The sequence below is a fragment of the Mauremys mutica genome, chromosome 16 (genome assembly GCF_020497125.1).
Source record: "Mauremys mutica isolate MM-2020 ecotype Southern chromosome 16, ASM2049712v1, whole genome shotgun sequence".
In the NCBI taxonomy this organism is placed as follows: domain Eukaryota; kingdom Metazoa; phylum Chordata; order Testudines; family Geoemydidae; genus Mauremys; species Mauremys mutica.
The window spans coordinates 20,066,342-20,080,562 of record NC_059087.1 but is presented as its reverse complement, the minus strand read 5'-3'; the positions used below and the strand labels follow the sequence as shown (position 1 = coordinate 20,080,562).

General features: G+C 51.0%; 1 protein-coding gene across 2 annotated transcripts in view; it reads left to right on the top strand.

The window, feature by feature from the left end:
- The window catches only part of DERL3 (derlin 3), a 39,403-nt gene extending 26,367 nt beyond the window's left edge, over positions 1-13,036 (top strand). Inside the window, exons 1-7 of one of the 2 annotated variants that reach the window (XM_044989457.1) lie at positions 2,715-2,911; positions 5,195-5,260; positions 5,958-6,031; positions 6,654-6,747; positions 9,430-9,625; positions 10,179-10,269; positions 10,895-13,036. In XM_044989457.1, coding sequence (XP_044845392.1) covers positions 2,819-2,911; positions 5,195-5,260; positions 5,958-6,031; positions 6,654-6,747; positions 9,430-9,625; positions 10,179-10,269; positions 10,895-11,018 — 738 coding nt within the window. In that variant the 5' untranslated portion in view covers positions 2,715-2,818 and the 3' untranslated portion in view covers positions 11,019-13,036. Of the gene's footprint in view, positions 1-2,714; positions 2,912-5,194; positions 5,261-5,957; positions 6,032-6,653; positions 6,748-9,429; positions 9,626-10,178; positions 10,270-10,894 lie in introns of those variants that run through there. The other variant, XM_044989458.1, reaches the window with a different exon arrangement.
- The last annotated feature ends 1,185 nt before the right edge of the window (positions 13,037-14,221 follow it).

The window sequence follows — 14,221 nt, the reverse complement described above, 5'->3', positions numbered from 1 at the left end:
CCATTTTAGATTTCAGTAAGTGATAAGTGGACCCTCGAGTGTTGTCCTGTAGTGAGGAGGTGAAAAGCAGGAATTGCATCCTACTTAATTCTCAAGGCTAAATGTGCTTTGAGCTTGTTAACAATTCTGTGAGCTGTTCAGACCTACGTATTGTTTGATGTTTCTTTTTTTTTGCTTATCCGTCTTTCCGTTCTTTGCAGTAGGAATTGAGAGTGAAATTCTCCCCGTGCAGAAGGCCAGAACGATGCCTAGGCACCAGTTAAGCCCTTAAAACAGGGTTTAAGTGGGACTTAAGTACATAGGCGTGGGGTTGGCTCTTTGTAGATGGGGAATCAGAAGTTGTACATGCTTCAGCTTGCTGGTTTTCTTCATTCCTCTGTAAAAGATCCAAAGATTTAACAGATGGGTGCCTGGTTTTAAATCCTGCTCTGAGGAGTATAGGAGTCTTCTTGTCTGTACTTTGTAGCCTCCTGCTTCAGAGATCCACACAACTCATTCCCTTCTCTTTGTGCATTCTAGTGACTTTCCCCTTGCCATTGCTGATTTGTTCCCTGCCTGGGGAGAACCCTGGTGCCTTGGGAAACAAGGGTGTGAGACGCACTATTAGGCCTTTCCTAGTCTCTTTTTTGGAAACGCCTTTTTACATGTGAAGGTCCAGAATCCAGACTTACTGCTGAATGGTACACTCCTGCCCCCATCCCAGGCTAGGATCACATTGGGTGGCAGTGGGAGGCATAGGGAACATCCAATGATTCATTCATTAAAAACAGCCCTAGACCATAACTCCAGTTGTAGCGGGGCTGAGCTGGGAGGGCATGGGAGAGTTCCTTGACAAGTCAGCCAGGGGAGCCATTTCAGATTTTGGCAGGGGCAGGGGGCAATTTTAACAGTGATTCCAGGGGCTACTTAGGCACTTGAAAACTCTAGTTTTTTTTGGCAGATACTTTAGCAATTTGCTGACAGGAGCGCTGTAGCTAATTCCTATGTAAAAGAGAGAAAATTAAATATTTATTAGACCCACTCAGCTGTACTACTAACATGTTCTGACATCTTGTGGCAAGTCACTTAAGGGACACTGATTAGGTTTAAAATGTTGAATGTTACTAGCTCTGCAGAGAGGGTGACCCCATCAGGACGGCTGGGTTCTAGCTTAGCTCTGAGGGAAGTGGTATGGTATTGGGTTACAGCGGGGGGCGGAAACATCTGGGTTCTATAAAAGAACATCAGAATGGCCATGCCGTGTAAGACCAATGGTCCATCTACCCCAGTGTCCTGTCTTCCAACCGTGGCCAATACCAGGTACTTCAGAGGCAATGAACAGAACTGGGTAATCCCAGTGATTCATCCCATCGCCCACGCCCAGCTTCTGGCAAACATTGATGGACCTATCCTTCGTGTACTTTAGTTCTTATTGGAACCCTGTTATAGTTTTGGCCTTTACAACATCTGTTGGCAGAGTTCCACAGGTTGACTGTGAAGAAATACTTTCGTTTGTTTGAAATCTGCTATTAATTTCATTGGTTGAGCCCTAGTTCTTGTGTTATGTGAAGGAGTAAGTAACACTTCCTTATTCAATTTTTCACACCATTCATGATTTTATAGACCTCTAGCATATCCTTCCTTAGTCATCTCTTTTCCAACCTTAAAAGTTCCAGTCTTTGTTTAATTTTTCCTCCTATGGAAGTTGTTCCATACCCCTCATCATTTCTGTTGCCCTTCCCTGTACCTTTTCCAATTCCAATATATATTTTTGAGATGGGGTGACCACATCTGCACGCAGTATTCAATATATGGGTATACCATGGCGTTATATAGCAACAATAGATTTTGTCTTATGTATCCTATTTGTAACGGTTCCTAACATTCTATTCACTTTTTTGATTGCTGCTGCACATTGAGCAGGTGTGTCCAGAGAACTATCCACAATGACGCCAAGTTCTTGTTGGGTAACAGCTGATTTAGCCCCTGTCATGTTGTCCGTATCGGTGGGATTATATTTGGCCATGTGCGTGACTTTGCATTTATCAACAGTGAATTTCCTCTCCCATTTTGTTGCTCAGTCACCCAGGTCTGTGAGGTCCCTGTTGTAGCTCTTCACAATCTGCTTTGGACTTAACTATTCCGAGTAATTTTGTATCATCTGCAAATGTTGCCCCCTCCCTGTTTGCGCCTTGTCCCAGCTCCTGTGTGACTGGGTTGAGCAGCGCCGGGCCCAGGACAGCCCCACCCTGTGACACTCGGGGGGGGAGGGGGGGGCTCTGCCTCTGTCCTGCACCCCCCCAAGCCGGCAAAAAGCCCCCAGGCACCAGCAGCCCAACCGCTCCAGGGGGCCCGGGCCACCCCCTCCAAGCGTGGGCTCTGCCTATTGGTCTAGGTGGTCCGACGCTGTGGCCCTCTGGTGCGCTGATTGGCCGCCTGTTACAGACACGTGGCCCTCTCTTCTCCCGCCACAACAACAACATTCCCCCTACCAGAAGAGGGGCCGGACTCGTGCCCTCCCATTGGCTCCGGGCCGCCTCACTCGCTGCTCTGTCCCACCCCCACAGCGCTGCGCTTCCCAGTGATTGGTTTGTCGCCGCTACCCGCTTTATTCCCCTAGAGTCAGGGCGAGTTTCTTCCGGGTTGGGGAGGAGGGTGGCAGGCGGCGGTTGGCTGGTTAGCGCTGTCTGTCACTTCTCCCTGGCGCAGCGATTGGCGAGCGGAGGCTGGGGGTGGGGCGGAGCGTGCCTCTGTCGCTACGGCCGCAGGGCTGTGTTAAAGGGGCCGTAGCGCCGCTTTCTGCCGCCGCTGCCCCGGACCCGGCTCCCCGGGCGGCGCCATGGCCTACCAGGGCTTCACGCAGGAGTACCTGGGGATCCCGGCCGTGACGCGGGCCTACACCACCGCCTGCGTCCTCACCACCGCCGCCGTGGTAAGGGGGCCGGGCCGGGGACCCGGGGCTGGGGAGCGCAGGGGCCGCTCCCCGCCCCGCTTGGGCACCGGAACGTGCTGCGGGTCCCAGGCGGCCCGGCGGGGGGGGGGTGTCTCCGCTGGGCGGCATCTGCGGGAGCTCGCTGCGGCCCTGCCCCCGCGCGCGCCGCAGTGTGGACACGGGCTCTGACACGTTTCAGCCCCCACCGCCCGGGACACGGGCTTGCTGTGCGGGCGCCCTGGGACAAGCCCGGGGGCGGGCAATGGGGGTGAACGCTCGCGCCGCTAGTTCGGGGTCTTGCCAGGCGCTCGGAGGCCGAAGCCCAACGCGAGGGTTGAACAGCTCCGCGTCTGCCCAGCCGGCCCCGTTAACGAGCCCGGGTCCGAGCCGGCCGCGGGCCCGAGCCCTTGGAGCCTCCTGTCTAGTGACGGTTCCTGTGTCTGCTCTGCCGTGCTCACCTGGTGCGGTGGGAAGCACTGGGGGGGTTTGGGCTGAGGCTGGTCCCTGTACATTGCTCCTCTCCTTAGTGCTAGGGAGGGAGACTGTGTGCCCCGGCCAGGTACCTGCTGGACACTTGGTTTGTGGGTTTGCCTGCTCCTTGTTTCCTTTCCGTGGCAGGGACAGTTAAAAAAATTAAAGCGCAACAAGATTTTCAGCCTTTTTCTAGAGCTTATTCCCTAGTTTGAGGCTAAATTCTGCTAATAGTGGGATTGCATTCTGGCTCTCAGCACTTGCATAATTTGCTCTAATTTTCTCTAAACCTCGCACGCTCCTCCTTTCCCACCATCAGCTGGCAGTGAAAGACGTTTGACCCTCCGACAGGGTGCAATATCTGTAATGCTCTCTGAGGCCAGGCTCTGCTAGAAGTAGATGCTTCAGTAGTCACGTGTGCAGCTCACCATGTCTTCCCTGAACCAGCCTTGCAAATGACCACCTCTTACCTTGCTGGGTGGGGATTGGAATGAGCCGTATTGTCAGAGGTTGCATTTAATGTCCTCTGTGGTGTGGCAGCCAGGTAGGATGTGTTTGCGAGGGCTGATATTTTAGCCCCCTTACACACTACAGGTTAGACAAATACCCATCAGGGCTGGCCTAGATAATACAGTCAAACCTCGCAATAACGCGCCCCGCCATGACGCAAAATCGCATATAACGCGATCATAAGTTGGTCCCCTTTAACTCCTAATACCAGTGGTCCCCAATGCCATGGCGCCCGCTGGGACATTGATGTGCCCCCGCCTAGTGCCCAGCAGAGGAGAGAAGCTGTGGCCCCGCGCCTGCCGGGGACAGAGAGCACCGGCGTCCGCAGCCCTGGAGTTCTCTGTCCCTGGCAGGCGCAGGGCCACGGCTCCTCTCCCCTGCTGGGCACTAGGGGGCGCACATCAATACACCTAGTTGGGGACCACTGACTTAAACTGACCGGCTTGAAACCCTGCTATACCGCGACCTCGCATTTATCGCAATGGAATTTTTTGGCCCCCAAACATCGTGTTATAGCAGGGTTTCACTGTACTTAGTCCTGCCATGAGTGCAGGGAACTGAACTAGATGACCTCACAAGCTCCCTTCCAGTCCTACGATTCTATACACAGACATCTAGTGTTCACCCAAAATCAGAAGACTGAATGCTGCTTGCTTGAATAAAGAGCATCAGAGGGTGATAACAAGAGACTCAGAAAGCAATAGGTACAAGTCTAGCAGCATGCACAGCAAAAAAACGAAAGAGAATGACTGCCCCATTTATACAGCAAGTGGCTCATTCCCCACTGAAAACACTTTGTACATTTGCACTCCCACAGTGACCTGGTTCTTTCTGTCTCCAGATTGCTTGCACAAAGATCCTTCCATTGAAACAGATTCTGACCATTCCACCTGCATTTGTCATCTGATTCTTTCCCTTGGTCCTCTGCTGCTTTGTGTCTGTCCTGGCCCCATTCCTCTTTTCCCTCAAGCTTCCTGCTTCCAACCTTGCCTGATGTTATATGCCCACTTCCTTCCCTTCTACCCTCCCAAAAATAAAAAACTACCTTGGTTTGTCAACCATCATTATTACATAACAACCCTGAGTAGCTGTGTGACCTAGCCGCTGTGTCCTTTGTCCTCCTCATCCCTCACTGCATGCTCTCACTCTCACTCATGGCATTGTGTGTAAAATTAAGTGGCAGGTTTCTCGGTGCAAAGTCTGGCATACCCTGGGTGCTGTATGAACAACACTAAGTGCAGCATGACCTGCTTTTCATGTCTCACTCCAGCTTTAAATGGTCACTCTCTTGGTTTCTTGCAGCAATTAGAATTCATCACCCCTTTCCAGCTGTATTTCAACCCAGATCTGATTTTCAGAAAGTTCCAGGTGAGATTCTTTTCTTATAAGGGGTTAATTTTCCACTAAGTCCTTCACTCTCTTCCTAGCCTGATAATCCAGAGATTCCATGAGCTGGAGGTGGAGCCAGCAGGCCAGCCCAACTTCCCTATTTCCTTATCATAAGGAGCCCTACTAGGCCTGGAGGAGCTTCTTTATTCCAGATAATCTCTTGTGCTCTGTCTGGTGGTGAAAGTGGCTGCTGGGCCTCGTGGGACTTTTTCCCACTAGCAAAAGCTGTGGAGGCGTGGCTATAGTCACAGTGTTTTCCCCACCCTTCTCTGCCCCACACCACAATGGGTTCTTTAGGTCCCTTTCCTGTTTTACTCACATCCTACTAAGACTGTCACTCCAGTCTCCTTTCAAGAAGAATGGTGGCTGAAATTTATGACCATCTAGTCTCTTGGGGCTGGATGGGGGAAGCTCTCCCTTAGGAAGGAGTCTTGCCTTGGGTGATGGGATCATAAATTGTCTCTTCCTTGGGGAAAGTGTGGAAATATCACTCACCAAGGAGGAAAGACTGTCTGGTTCTGAGAGGGTAGATGGAATCCACAGGAGGTGGGTAACAGGGGGTGATTACCTAGCAGGGTAAATGGCTGTATGGAGGCACACAGGTGCGGGGGGCCTTCCAAACTGGGGAAGAGATATGGCTGTCCATCTTGTTCTTCTCCTGTCTCTTCTCTTGCAGATTTGGAGGCTGATCACCAACTTCCTCTTTTTTGGGCCCTTGGGATTCAGTTTCTTTTTCAACATGATATTTTTGTATCCTTTGGTCTCAGCAGCACTTTCTGCTCCCTTTTCGTTTTAAATACGACTCTCCCCTGGCCCACCTTCCTGATCTAGTTGGCTTGTCTCATCAGCAGGGCTGGGCTGTAGAGTTCCCCTTCCTCAAGTCTCTGCCAGTCTGAACTGAACAGCCAGTTCCCAGACAAGGTCATTCCAGAGCCTGCTGGTGTCTTGAGATGGAAGAGGGCCAACCTCGCTGCTGAAGAGATCCAGCTTAGCCCGTCACTCATTCACTCTGCGTCCGAAGTACCTGTCTGGCTGGGGCAGCCCCCCTTGAGGAATGCCTAGTGAGACAGGCAATGTTAGCGACTCCAGAGCTATACCAGCTCCTGTAACTGTGCTGTCCATTGCCAGTGCAGTGTGGTTTCTGCAGCCATGCTGGACAGAGGTGACTTGCTCTTTCCCTGAGTCCGGTAACACAAGACAAAAGATGAATCTCACTGCTCTGGCTTGGGGACTTGGGCAGCTGGCTGGCAGCTTCCTCTAATGAAACCTCTTGTGGGAGCTTTTCGGCAAACCCCTGTGGCTCAACCAGTGAAGCAGGGCAGCCAGCTGTTAAGTTTCCTATTCTGCAAACCCTCTCGTTTCCTGCTCTCAGGTACAGATATTGCCGAATGCTAGAGGAAGGCTCCTTTCGGGGAAGGACTGCAGACTTTGTCTTCATGTTTCTCTTCGGGGGATTTCTCATGACAGTATCCTTTGTTTGAGTTGGTCAAGGCCCTCTGGGCTGCTGTCCTATGATACTCCGTAAATAGGCTGCTAGTCCACTGACTCCTTGTACCAAGGACCTTCCTAAGCTCTTCTGTATGCCTCTCTATGTTCTGGTTGGCTTTACCATAAAGTAGAACAGGTGGCTGCCTAGAGTGGCCAAACTTGGACTGCAGGATGTGAGGCGCATGTTTCCTAAGGCAGACAAACCCTGGAGCCACCTGGCTGACAGGTGCAGTTTCTGCTCCTGGGATGGCTCTTCTCACATACAGCAGCCTCTGTCTGTGCAGGCGCTCAAATAGTGGGCTGGCAACTCCCCAGGCTAATTCCTTTTGTTGTACACTCTGTTCATACTCACCAGGCTCTGAAAGGACTTGTCTAAGATTTATGCTCCAGCTACAAAAAGTTGGCTTTTGTGTCTTCCACTGACCACAGGAGCTCTGATGTGTCTGGAGGAGTCGCATATAACTGGGCAGAGGGGTGGGATGTTGTGTAATCATGGATGCAGGAAGCTGTCCGATCCGTAGACTTAGCCAGAAATGGAGCCATATAGCTCTTCCCAGATTAAGTGAAAACCTTAAGTAACCCTACTGAGCTATGAGGTTCCTATTCCCATATCTGTACACTGATCCGTGCTGTCATCTCAGGGGAGGGAGGGAGAATAGGGGTGGTTACTGCACAATAACAGCTCACGCCGGAATGTGGTTAATTTAGAGAAAACAGCAGCAATTAGAACATTTAGCTCCAAGCTCCCGGAATGCGTGAGACTGGCAAAGGAGCTACACGCATGTAGCTTGGCCCTGAATCTTTAGCAGACTGTGTGTACCATAAGGCTCTGCACTGTGGTGTTATAGCTCATGGGCATGACCAGGGCTACTTCTGATTTTTTTGTACCTAGTGTGAACATTGTTTTATGCTTTGGAACCATTTTAAAGTAAGAGAAACATGTCTGGGAAGGACGACAGAGTCCCTCTGCAGACAAGCCTGCTGCCATCTGTTGCAAGGTGCACTCAGAGAAGGGTGTTAAACGTGTGTCCAGATGGAAACGAGCAGTATCAAAAGATGCGCTTTCCCTAAAGCTGTGTATTTTCATATGCAAATGCTGAGCAGACTCTGACATCCTGGTGCAGTGTCTATAAGGGCTTAGCTAGGCAAATGCCAGTGCATCTGTGGTGTCCACACTCTTGACCTGCCAAGGCTGTGTCAGAGCCCCTGAGCACAGCAGGGAAAATGACTGGGAAGCAGGGAAAGCGCTAATTGAGAAGAGGTTATGGTTTATCTTTGACAGAACTCTCTTGCAGAGGACAAGTGTGATCGGCTTGGATGCTGATAAATGTCAGGTCCACCTCTTGTGCTTGAAACATGAAACTTAACTTGACCAAGTGGCCTGGCTGGCTCCTAATCATTGTAAGGGGATACACACACACACACACACTCTCTCTCTCTCTCTCTCTCTCGGGCAGCCATTCAGACCTAGCCCAGGGTAGTAGTTATAATCCTCTGGTGGTGGTTCAGAGCCCTGCTGAAGATGAGTTTCCTCTCAGTCCAGATCCCACTGGACCAGTGTCCATGTAATGAAAACCACTCCCTTCAGAGCAATGGTGAGGGGCTAATGAACAGCCCTGCTGCTGCCTCTAAGGATTTCATAGAGGGCTTGGGTCTCCCTGCTGTTAGTCAAGCTGCTTCCACTAGCACTAAGTTCATGCTCTGTAGATTTACAGGAGAGAATTAACAAAATAGGGTCCTCCTGTGAGACGAGCAGGTTGGACACTTACCGTAGCAGCAATAAACATCAGTTTGGACATTGCTTCTGCAGAGCCAGGTGGTTTTCCAAGGGAGTAACAGCTGTTTGTGCAATGCCTGCCCTGGGGTGGAAAGTACTCTTCCTCAGCAGAACGGCATGCTGACTAATTCCCGTTGCAGGCACTGTTACAGAGGGTTGGGTACAAGGAGGAGTGAGTATGGGGGGCTGTCCCCATGCACAGAAGAGGGATGAACTTCTGCAGGACAATAGCTGGTGACTTGTCCACTCATTTTGCTGTCCATGTTAGCTGCATTCAGACAGGCCCTGCTCACAGATTCATACGAGGCCTCGGTCCAAAGGGACCTCTCGTGTCCAGTTTCTCATCTTGCACAGAGGTTTTCGGCTATACTAACCCCCCTGGAAGCTTAACATCTAGTGATGAAGCCTCAATTACTGCACCAGGCAGTTTCATGGCTCTTCCAGGCTATGGAACGCTTCTCTGGGTTTGTTAAAGAAAAACGATATCCAGTGTAGGGGATATTGTCCTCTGCCGCAGGGGCGGCCAGTGTCCTGGGAAAGTGAAGGGTGGTGGTGCTGCAGAAGTGAGGGTGCCCAGCCCCTGCCTGCCATGAACCCACAGCAGGCAGCACAGAGTAGCTGAGGTGTAAACGACGCTGATCCAGTGCATGTTTTGCTACTCGGGGAAGATGAGGCAGGCCTGGGCAGAGGGACTGGTGTGTACTATCACGTGGTGTCGACTCCAGTACATGGAAATCCTAGGCAGCTGCCTAAGTATCTAACTAACCTGTCGGAACGTCAGGCATTTGTCAGGGGCTTATGAGATTGTCCCATCTTCTGTCCTGCTGCTCCGGTTTGTAGCCTAAGCAGAACGTGCTGTTCTCCTTGACTCTGTAGCGCTCAGCTCTTCGGCCTCTTTGCCAGCCTCTTCTTCCTGGGCCAGGCCTTCACCATCATGCTGGTGTACGTGTGGAGCCGCCGGAACCCTTACATCCGCATGAATTTCTTCGGGCTGCTTAACTTCCAGGCCCCTTTCCTGCCCTGGGTTCTGATGGGATTCTCTCTGCTGCTGGGCAATTCCATCATCATTGATTTGTTGGGTAAGAGGACCCTGGGGGCTCTCCCAGCTGTGACCCCAGTGGTCGACATCCCATGGCCTGGGTTCACCGGTGTTGGGGGCATGCCCCCTTTCTCAGAGGAGTACAGCTGGCCTAGTCGGATTGCCATACCCGCAAGGTCAGTCTTGCTGTTGAACTAAGTGCACTTTGAATAGCGCTTGGGATGGTGCCACCTATGAATCCACAGTAGAGCTGCCCCAGCTGGCTTGTCAGTAACAGGGAGAAAATGAGGTCATGCCCCATTCCTTCTGCCCTCCCAGTTCATACCCAAGAGTTCTCTGCAGCCATGCTTTGCTCTGGAGCATAAAGCATGAGTACGTTCAAAGCCAGGCCCTTGCTAAAGGTGACATCCACCCCCACCCTCCAGCACACGCTGACTCATGCAGGGATGCAGAGGCAATGCAGCTGTCTCCTGGGACAGGTGCTTGCAGGTAGCTTTTCTCCTGTCTCAGAACTGCAGTGAGCAGCTAGCTAGCTGTGTCCCCCAGAAGAGGCATGTCTGAGGGTAACACTTCTGCCTTCCCCTTCTCTACAGGAATTGCAGTGGGGCATATTTATTACTTCCTTGAAGATGTTTTTCCCAACCAGCCTGGAGGGAAGAAGTTGCTGCTCACTCCAGGCTTCCTGTAAGTGAAATTCGAGTCGTCTTTCCTGGGTCCAATGTATCACCACCACTTCCAAAGGTTTTCTTCATAACAAAATAGCTAACCTGTCTCAGTGCTGGGTGACACCCTCAGCCTCACTCGGGCTAGTCATGCCTCGGAGCAAGCTAATAACCAGGCTGTGCAAACGCTGACAGCTGTCCACATTCAACCCTGTCTGTTGTGGAAAGCACCACATGCCTCAAACTACTGTCCTAACTGGCTATCTGTACATGCTCTGCTCCTGCTCCAATCCTTTAACTCAGGCCCTCTTGTTACTGGGAGTCAGGGTTCTTATGGAAGGAAGTGGCCCTTGTTGGACACTTGAGCAATAAGGTATCGCGGCACGAGGGCAGCTCCAGGCTTGAGAACTTAAGTACCATGCACAGGTAACTGGATCAAGTCGTGGGGGAGGGCAGCCAGCAATGCATTTGCTGTTTCCCTAACTCCACTGAGAACTAGGTGCTATGGAAGCCCCCCCGCCGGTGCAGTACAGGGGGTGGTCCCTGAGAGTGGGTTGGGTTCCTAGGAGGGATGGGGTGGCTTTCATCCCTCTCCCACCTTATTCTGACTGTTCACTTCTTTTGGGGGTGGGCCTGTTCCCTGCCAGGAAGCTGGTATTTGATACTCCTGAAGAGGATCCCAACTACAACCCCCTTCCGGAGGATCAGCCAGCGAACCAGCCAGCTGCTGACCAAGACCAGAACCAGCAGCAGCAGCCGCCGCCTCAGTAGTGGGGGAGAACCTGCTCTCTCCCATGTGACCGAACTCTTCTCCTGCCTGCTGGACTGATCCTGTGCCATGGACAGATGCTGTCTGAAGAACGGCTTTGGTCACTAGACTCGTCTGTATTAACATCTCACTGTTCCCTGGGGATAACCTGTTTCTCAAGTTGTTCTCTGGAGCGTCATTTACAAACTGAATGGAGTTATGTAGATGTGTGTGTACAGAAGTGGGGTAGGGAGGGGGTGGAGGCTAGCCCCTGGCTACGCTAAATCTCTCAGCACCCTGGGCCTCAAACGTTCTTCCTAGTCTAGTGCTGCTACAGCGATGCTGTGTGCCAAGTCACCTGTCTCCTTGGTGTGCCCACTGGGACTCCCTCCTTCCCCCGAGGCTCCAGTTGTTGCTTTGTGCCATGGAAGTGCTTGATGCGCTAGCTATTACTCAGCTGTAGTAATGTGTATGCCTTGCCCCCAGGACTGGAGAATGGCTCATTGCCTTGGTTCTGCTCTTGCCTCTTCCATTCTCCCAGCTTCTTCACATTAAAGTTTATATTTTTCAAAGGAGTAGCTGTGCCTGGTAGGGCAAGAAGCACCTAGGGCTGTTCTGCACAACGGTTACTTAGGTCCTGACACTCAGCAAGGGCTTTGTTCCTAGGTGCAAGTTATTTCAAATTCAGCTCCGACAAAGGGAAGACAGACTAGTGCACTTCCCTAGCGAGGGAAGAGCCCCACCACAAGGACAGATGGGAGCTTGAGGGCTGCATGGAAAGGAAACGAACAGTGCAGGTGCCAGATAGATGAGGGAGACACAGGCTATTTAAAGACAGCAGCAAGGCCCTCTTAACGCAAGTGTCACAGGTTTGTTTCAGGACCTGCCTAAAGGCTCGAACAGCTGCTCTGAGCTGAACATCTTCCGGTCTCCTCTAATCAGGGTACAGTGGCTCATGTTAAATTACTAAATTTAATGATGACAAGGTTTGCACCTGTACAGCCAAGCAATAAGTTTTAGGCTTTATCTACAGCCACCAAGTTGCATTGCTTTAAAAGCCCACTGGGTTACACCAGTGCCAACACCTGTGAATTACATCTGAAAGCTAAACAGGTTTCACCTACTAAGGCTCTGCACCGAGTTGAAGCAGTTAACAAGGCTGAATAGTGTGTGTGACTCTCTCTCTCTGGACCAGGCCTAAGTGTTTCTTTCAAAGCACAAAATTTGTATTATGCAGCCACCTTTGTGGGGCTAGCCTGTGGCATTGTGCTTTGCAAGCCTGTAACCAAGCAGAGCCACTGAAGTCAAACGGTAACGAGCATCGAGTTAGCCAGAGCAAAATGGTGCAGGAGCCTTTAGGCAAAGGAAACTCAGGCCCCAGCCCATCACCTAATTCTCTGCTGTTTATCTCAAGTGCTGCTACCAGAAGAGAGGCTGAACCCTCCTTACCGCAAAATCGGCACAGGCTTAGTACCCACCACATGAAAAATCCATTGTAATCAAGCTCCATGGGAGGGGGCACAAGGAGATTTACTCATGGAGTCACTGAAAGTCTCAGCTTAGCTGTGTATAAATGCAGCTTCTGGCTGTGGGACTCCCCTCCCGCCCATGTTGGAATCACCTGTTGGTGAAAGGTAAGAGGCAAAGACTGGCCCAGGGCCAGACAGCTGGTCAGTGGAAGGGTTAAGACTGCAGTGATAAAGCTGCTGAGTTTGCAAGTTCATGGCTTCTACAAACTCCCTGCCAGCTGATTTTTTATTCTTCCCTCTCCCCAGACACAGAAACCTGTTTGCTTTCAAACAGCTATGAACTGGGGCTGCCACGGTGCAAGATGAAGCAGGATAATATTCATGCTAGAAGCGTGGGTGGACTATGCTGGAATAGGTTTTACAGCTTCCTTTAGCACACGGGCCATGACACCAGTGTCAGACTGTCAATGTAATCTGTGCTGCTTGCAACATTGTCTCTTGGTTTTCCTGGAGGAGGAGTGCGAGCTCCAGCAAAGCCCCAACAAGCCAGCAGCTTGGCTTTGATTCTATTTTAAAAAATTAAATTAAAAGCGGACAATTTGTATCTTGTTTAAAACAGCCAAATTAAACGCCTCCTGGGAAAGAGCAGGTCTCTGCCTTCTCACCAGCTTTACAGACTCCTGGCCCCAAAGTGTTAACAGCACGTGTGAATACAGCTTTATTCCCGGGGAGCTTAGTTCATTCCTTAGCTGCAAGGGAGGGACCGACTGCACATGATCATGCACAGTGGCAGCTTTTTACTGAAGGAAAGATGCAATTTCAGCAACTAGAAGTCAGACAACTGAAATGCAGAGTCTGTAATCTTACCACCAGTTTTGGGAGTTTTGAGGTATTCTCCCCAACTTTGGCTTTCAACCAACACACTCTGACACTAGACAGAGATGAACTTCAAAGCCTAACGGAAGCCATGGACTATACCATGCTCACCGAACTAGCCAGCCAAGCTCCATTCACTGAGACATAATTACAGACAGACAGGGCTGGTTCTGATCGCACTGAGTGCAATAAACAAATCATCTATAAGGTGCCACAGGACTCTTTGTTACTAACAGATGTATTCATAGAGTATGAGAGTTGGAAGGGACCTCAGGAGGTCATCTAGTCCAACCCCCTGCTCAAAGCAAGTTCAATCCCCAGACAGATTTTTGCCCCAGATCCCTAAGTGGCCTCCTGAAGGATGGAGCTCACAACCCTGGGTTTAGCAGGCCAATGCTCAAACCCCTGAGCTACTGGAGGATGAGCTTTTGTGACGAAGTGGGTATTCACCCACGAAAGCTCATGCTCCAATATATCTGTTAGTCTATAAGCTGCAACAGGACTCTGTTGCCTTTTACAGATCCAAACTAACATGGCTCCCCCTCTGACATTAAACAAATAGCTCGTTCGTGATCCAGACATTAACATTCATTTGGGGTAGGCCTCATGATCTTCACTATTCCCACCCCACTGAGTCCCAAAGCCCAGTCCCCTGGTAAAAGGCAAGGCCTGGGCAGGATTCTCTTCGAAGCCTATTAGATCTATTCCAAATGAGCAACCAGAGGACAGGACTCCCTACCTCGTGTGAACATCCAGCTGACCTGGAAACAGCCCATACAGCTCCAACAACTCCAGCGTTAGGCCGTCAGAAGGATCAATTGTCAGGAGCCCAAGCAATGGGAGCTGGACTCTCATGCATGTAAGTTACTGATTCAAACCAA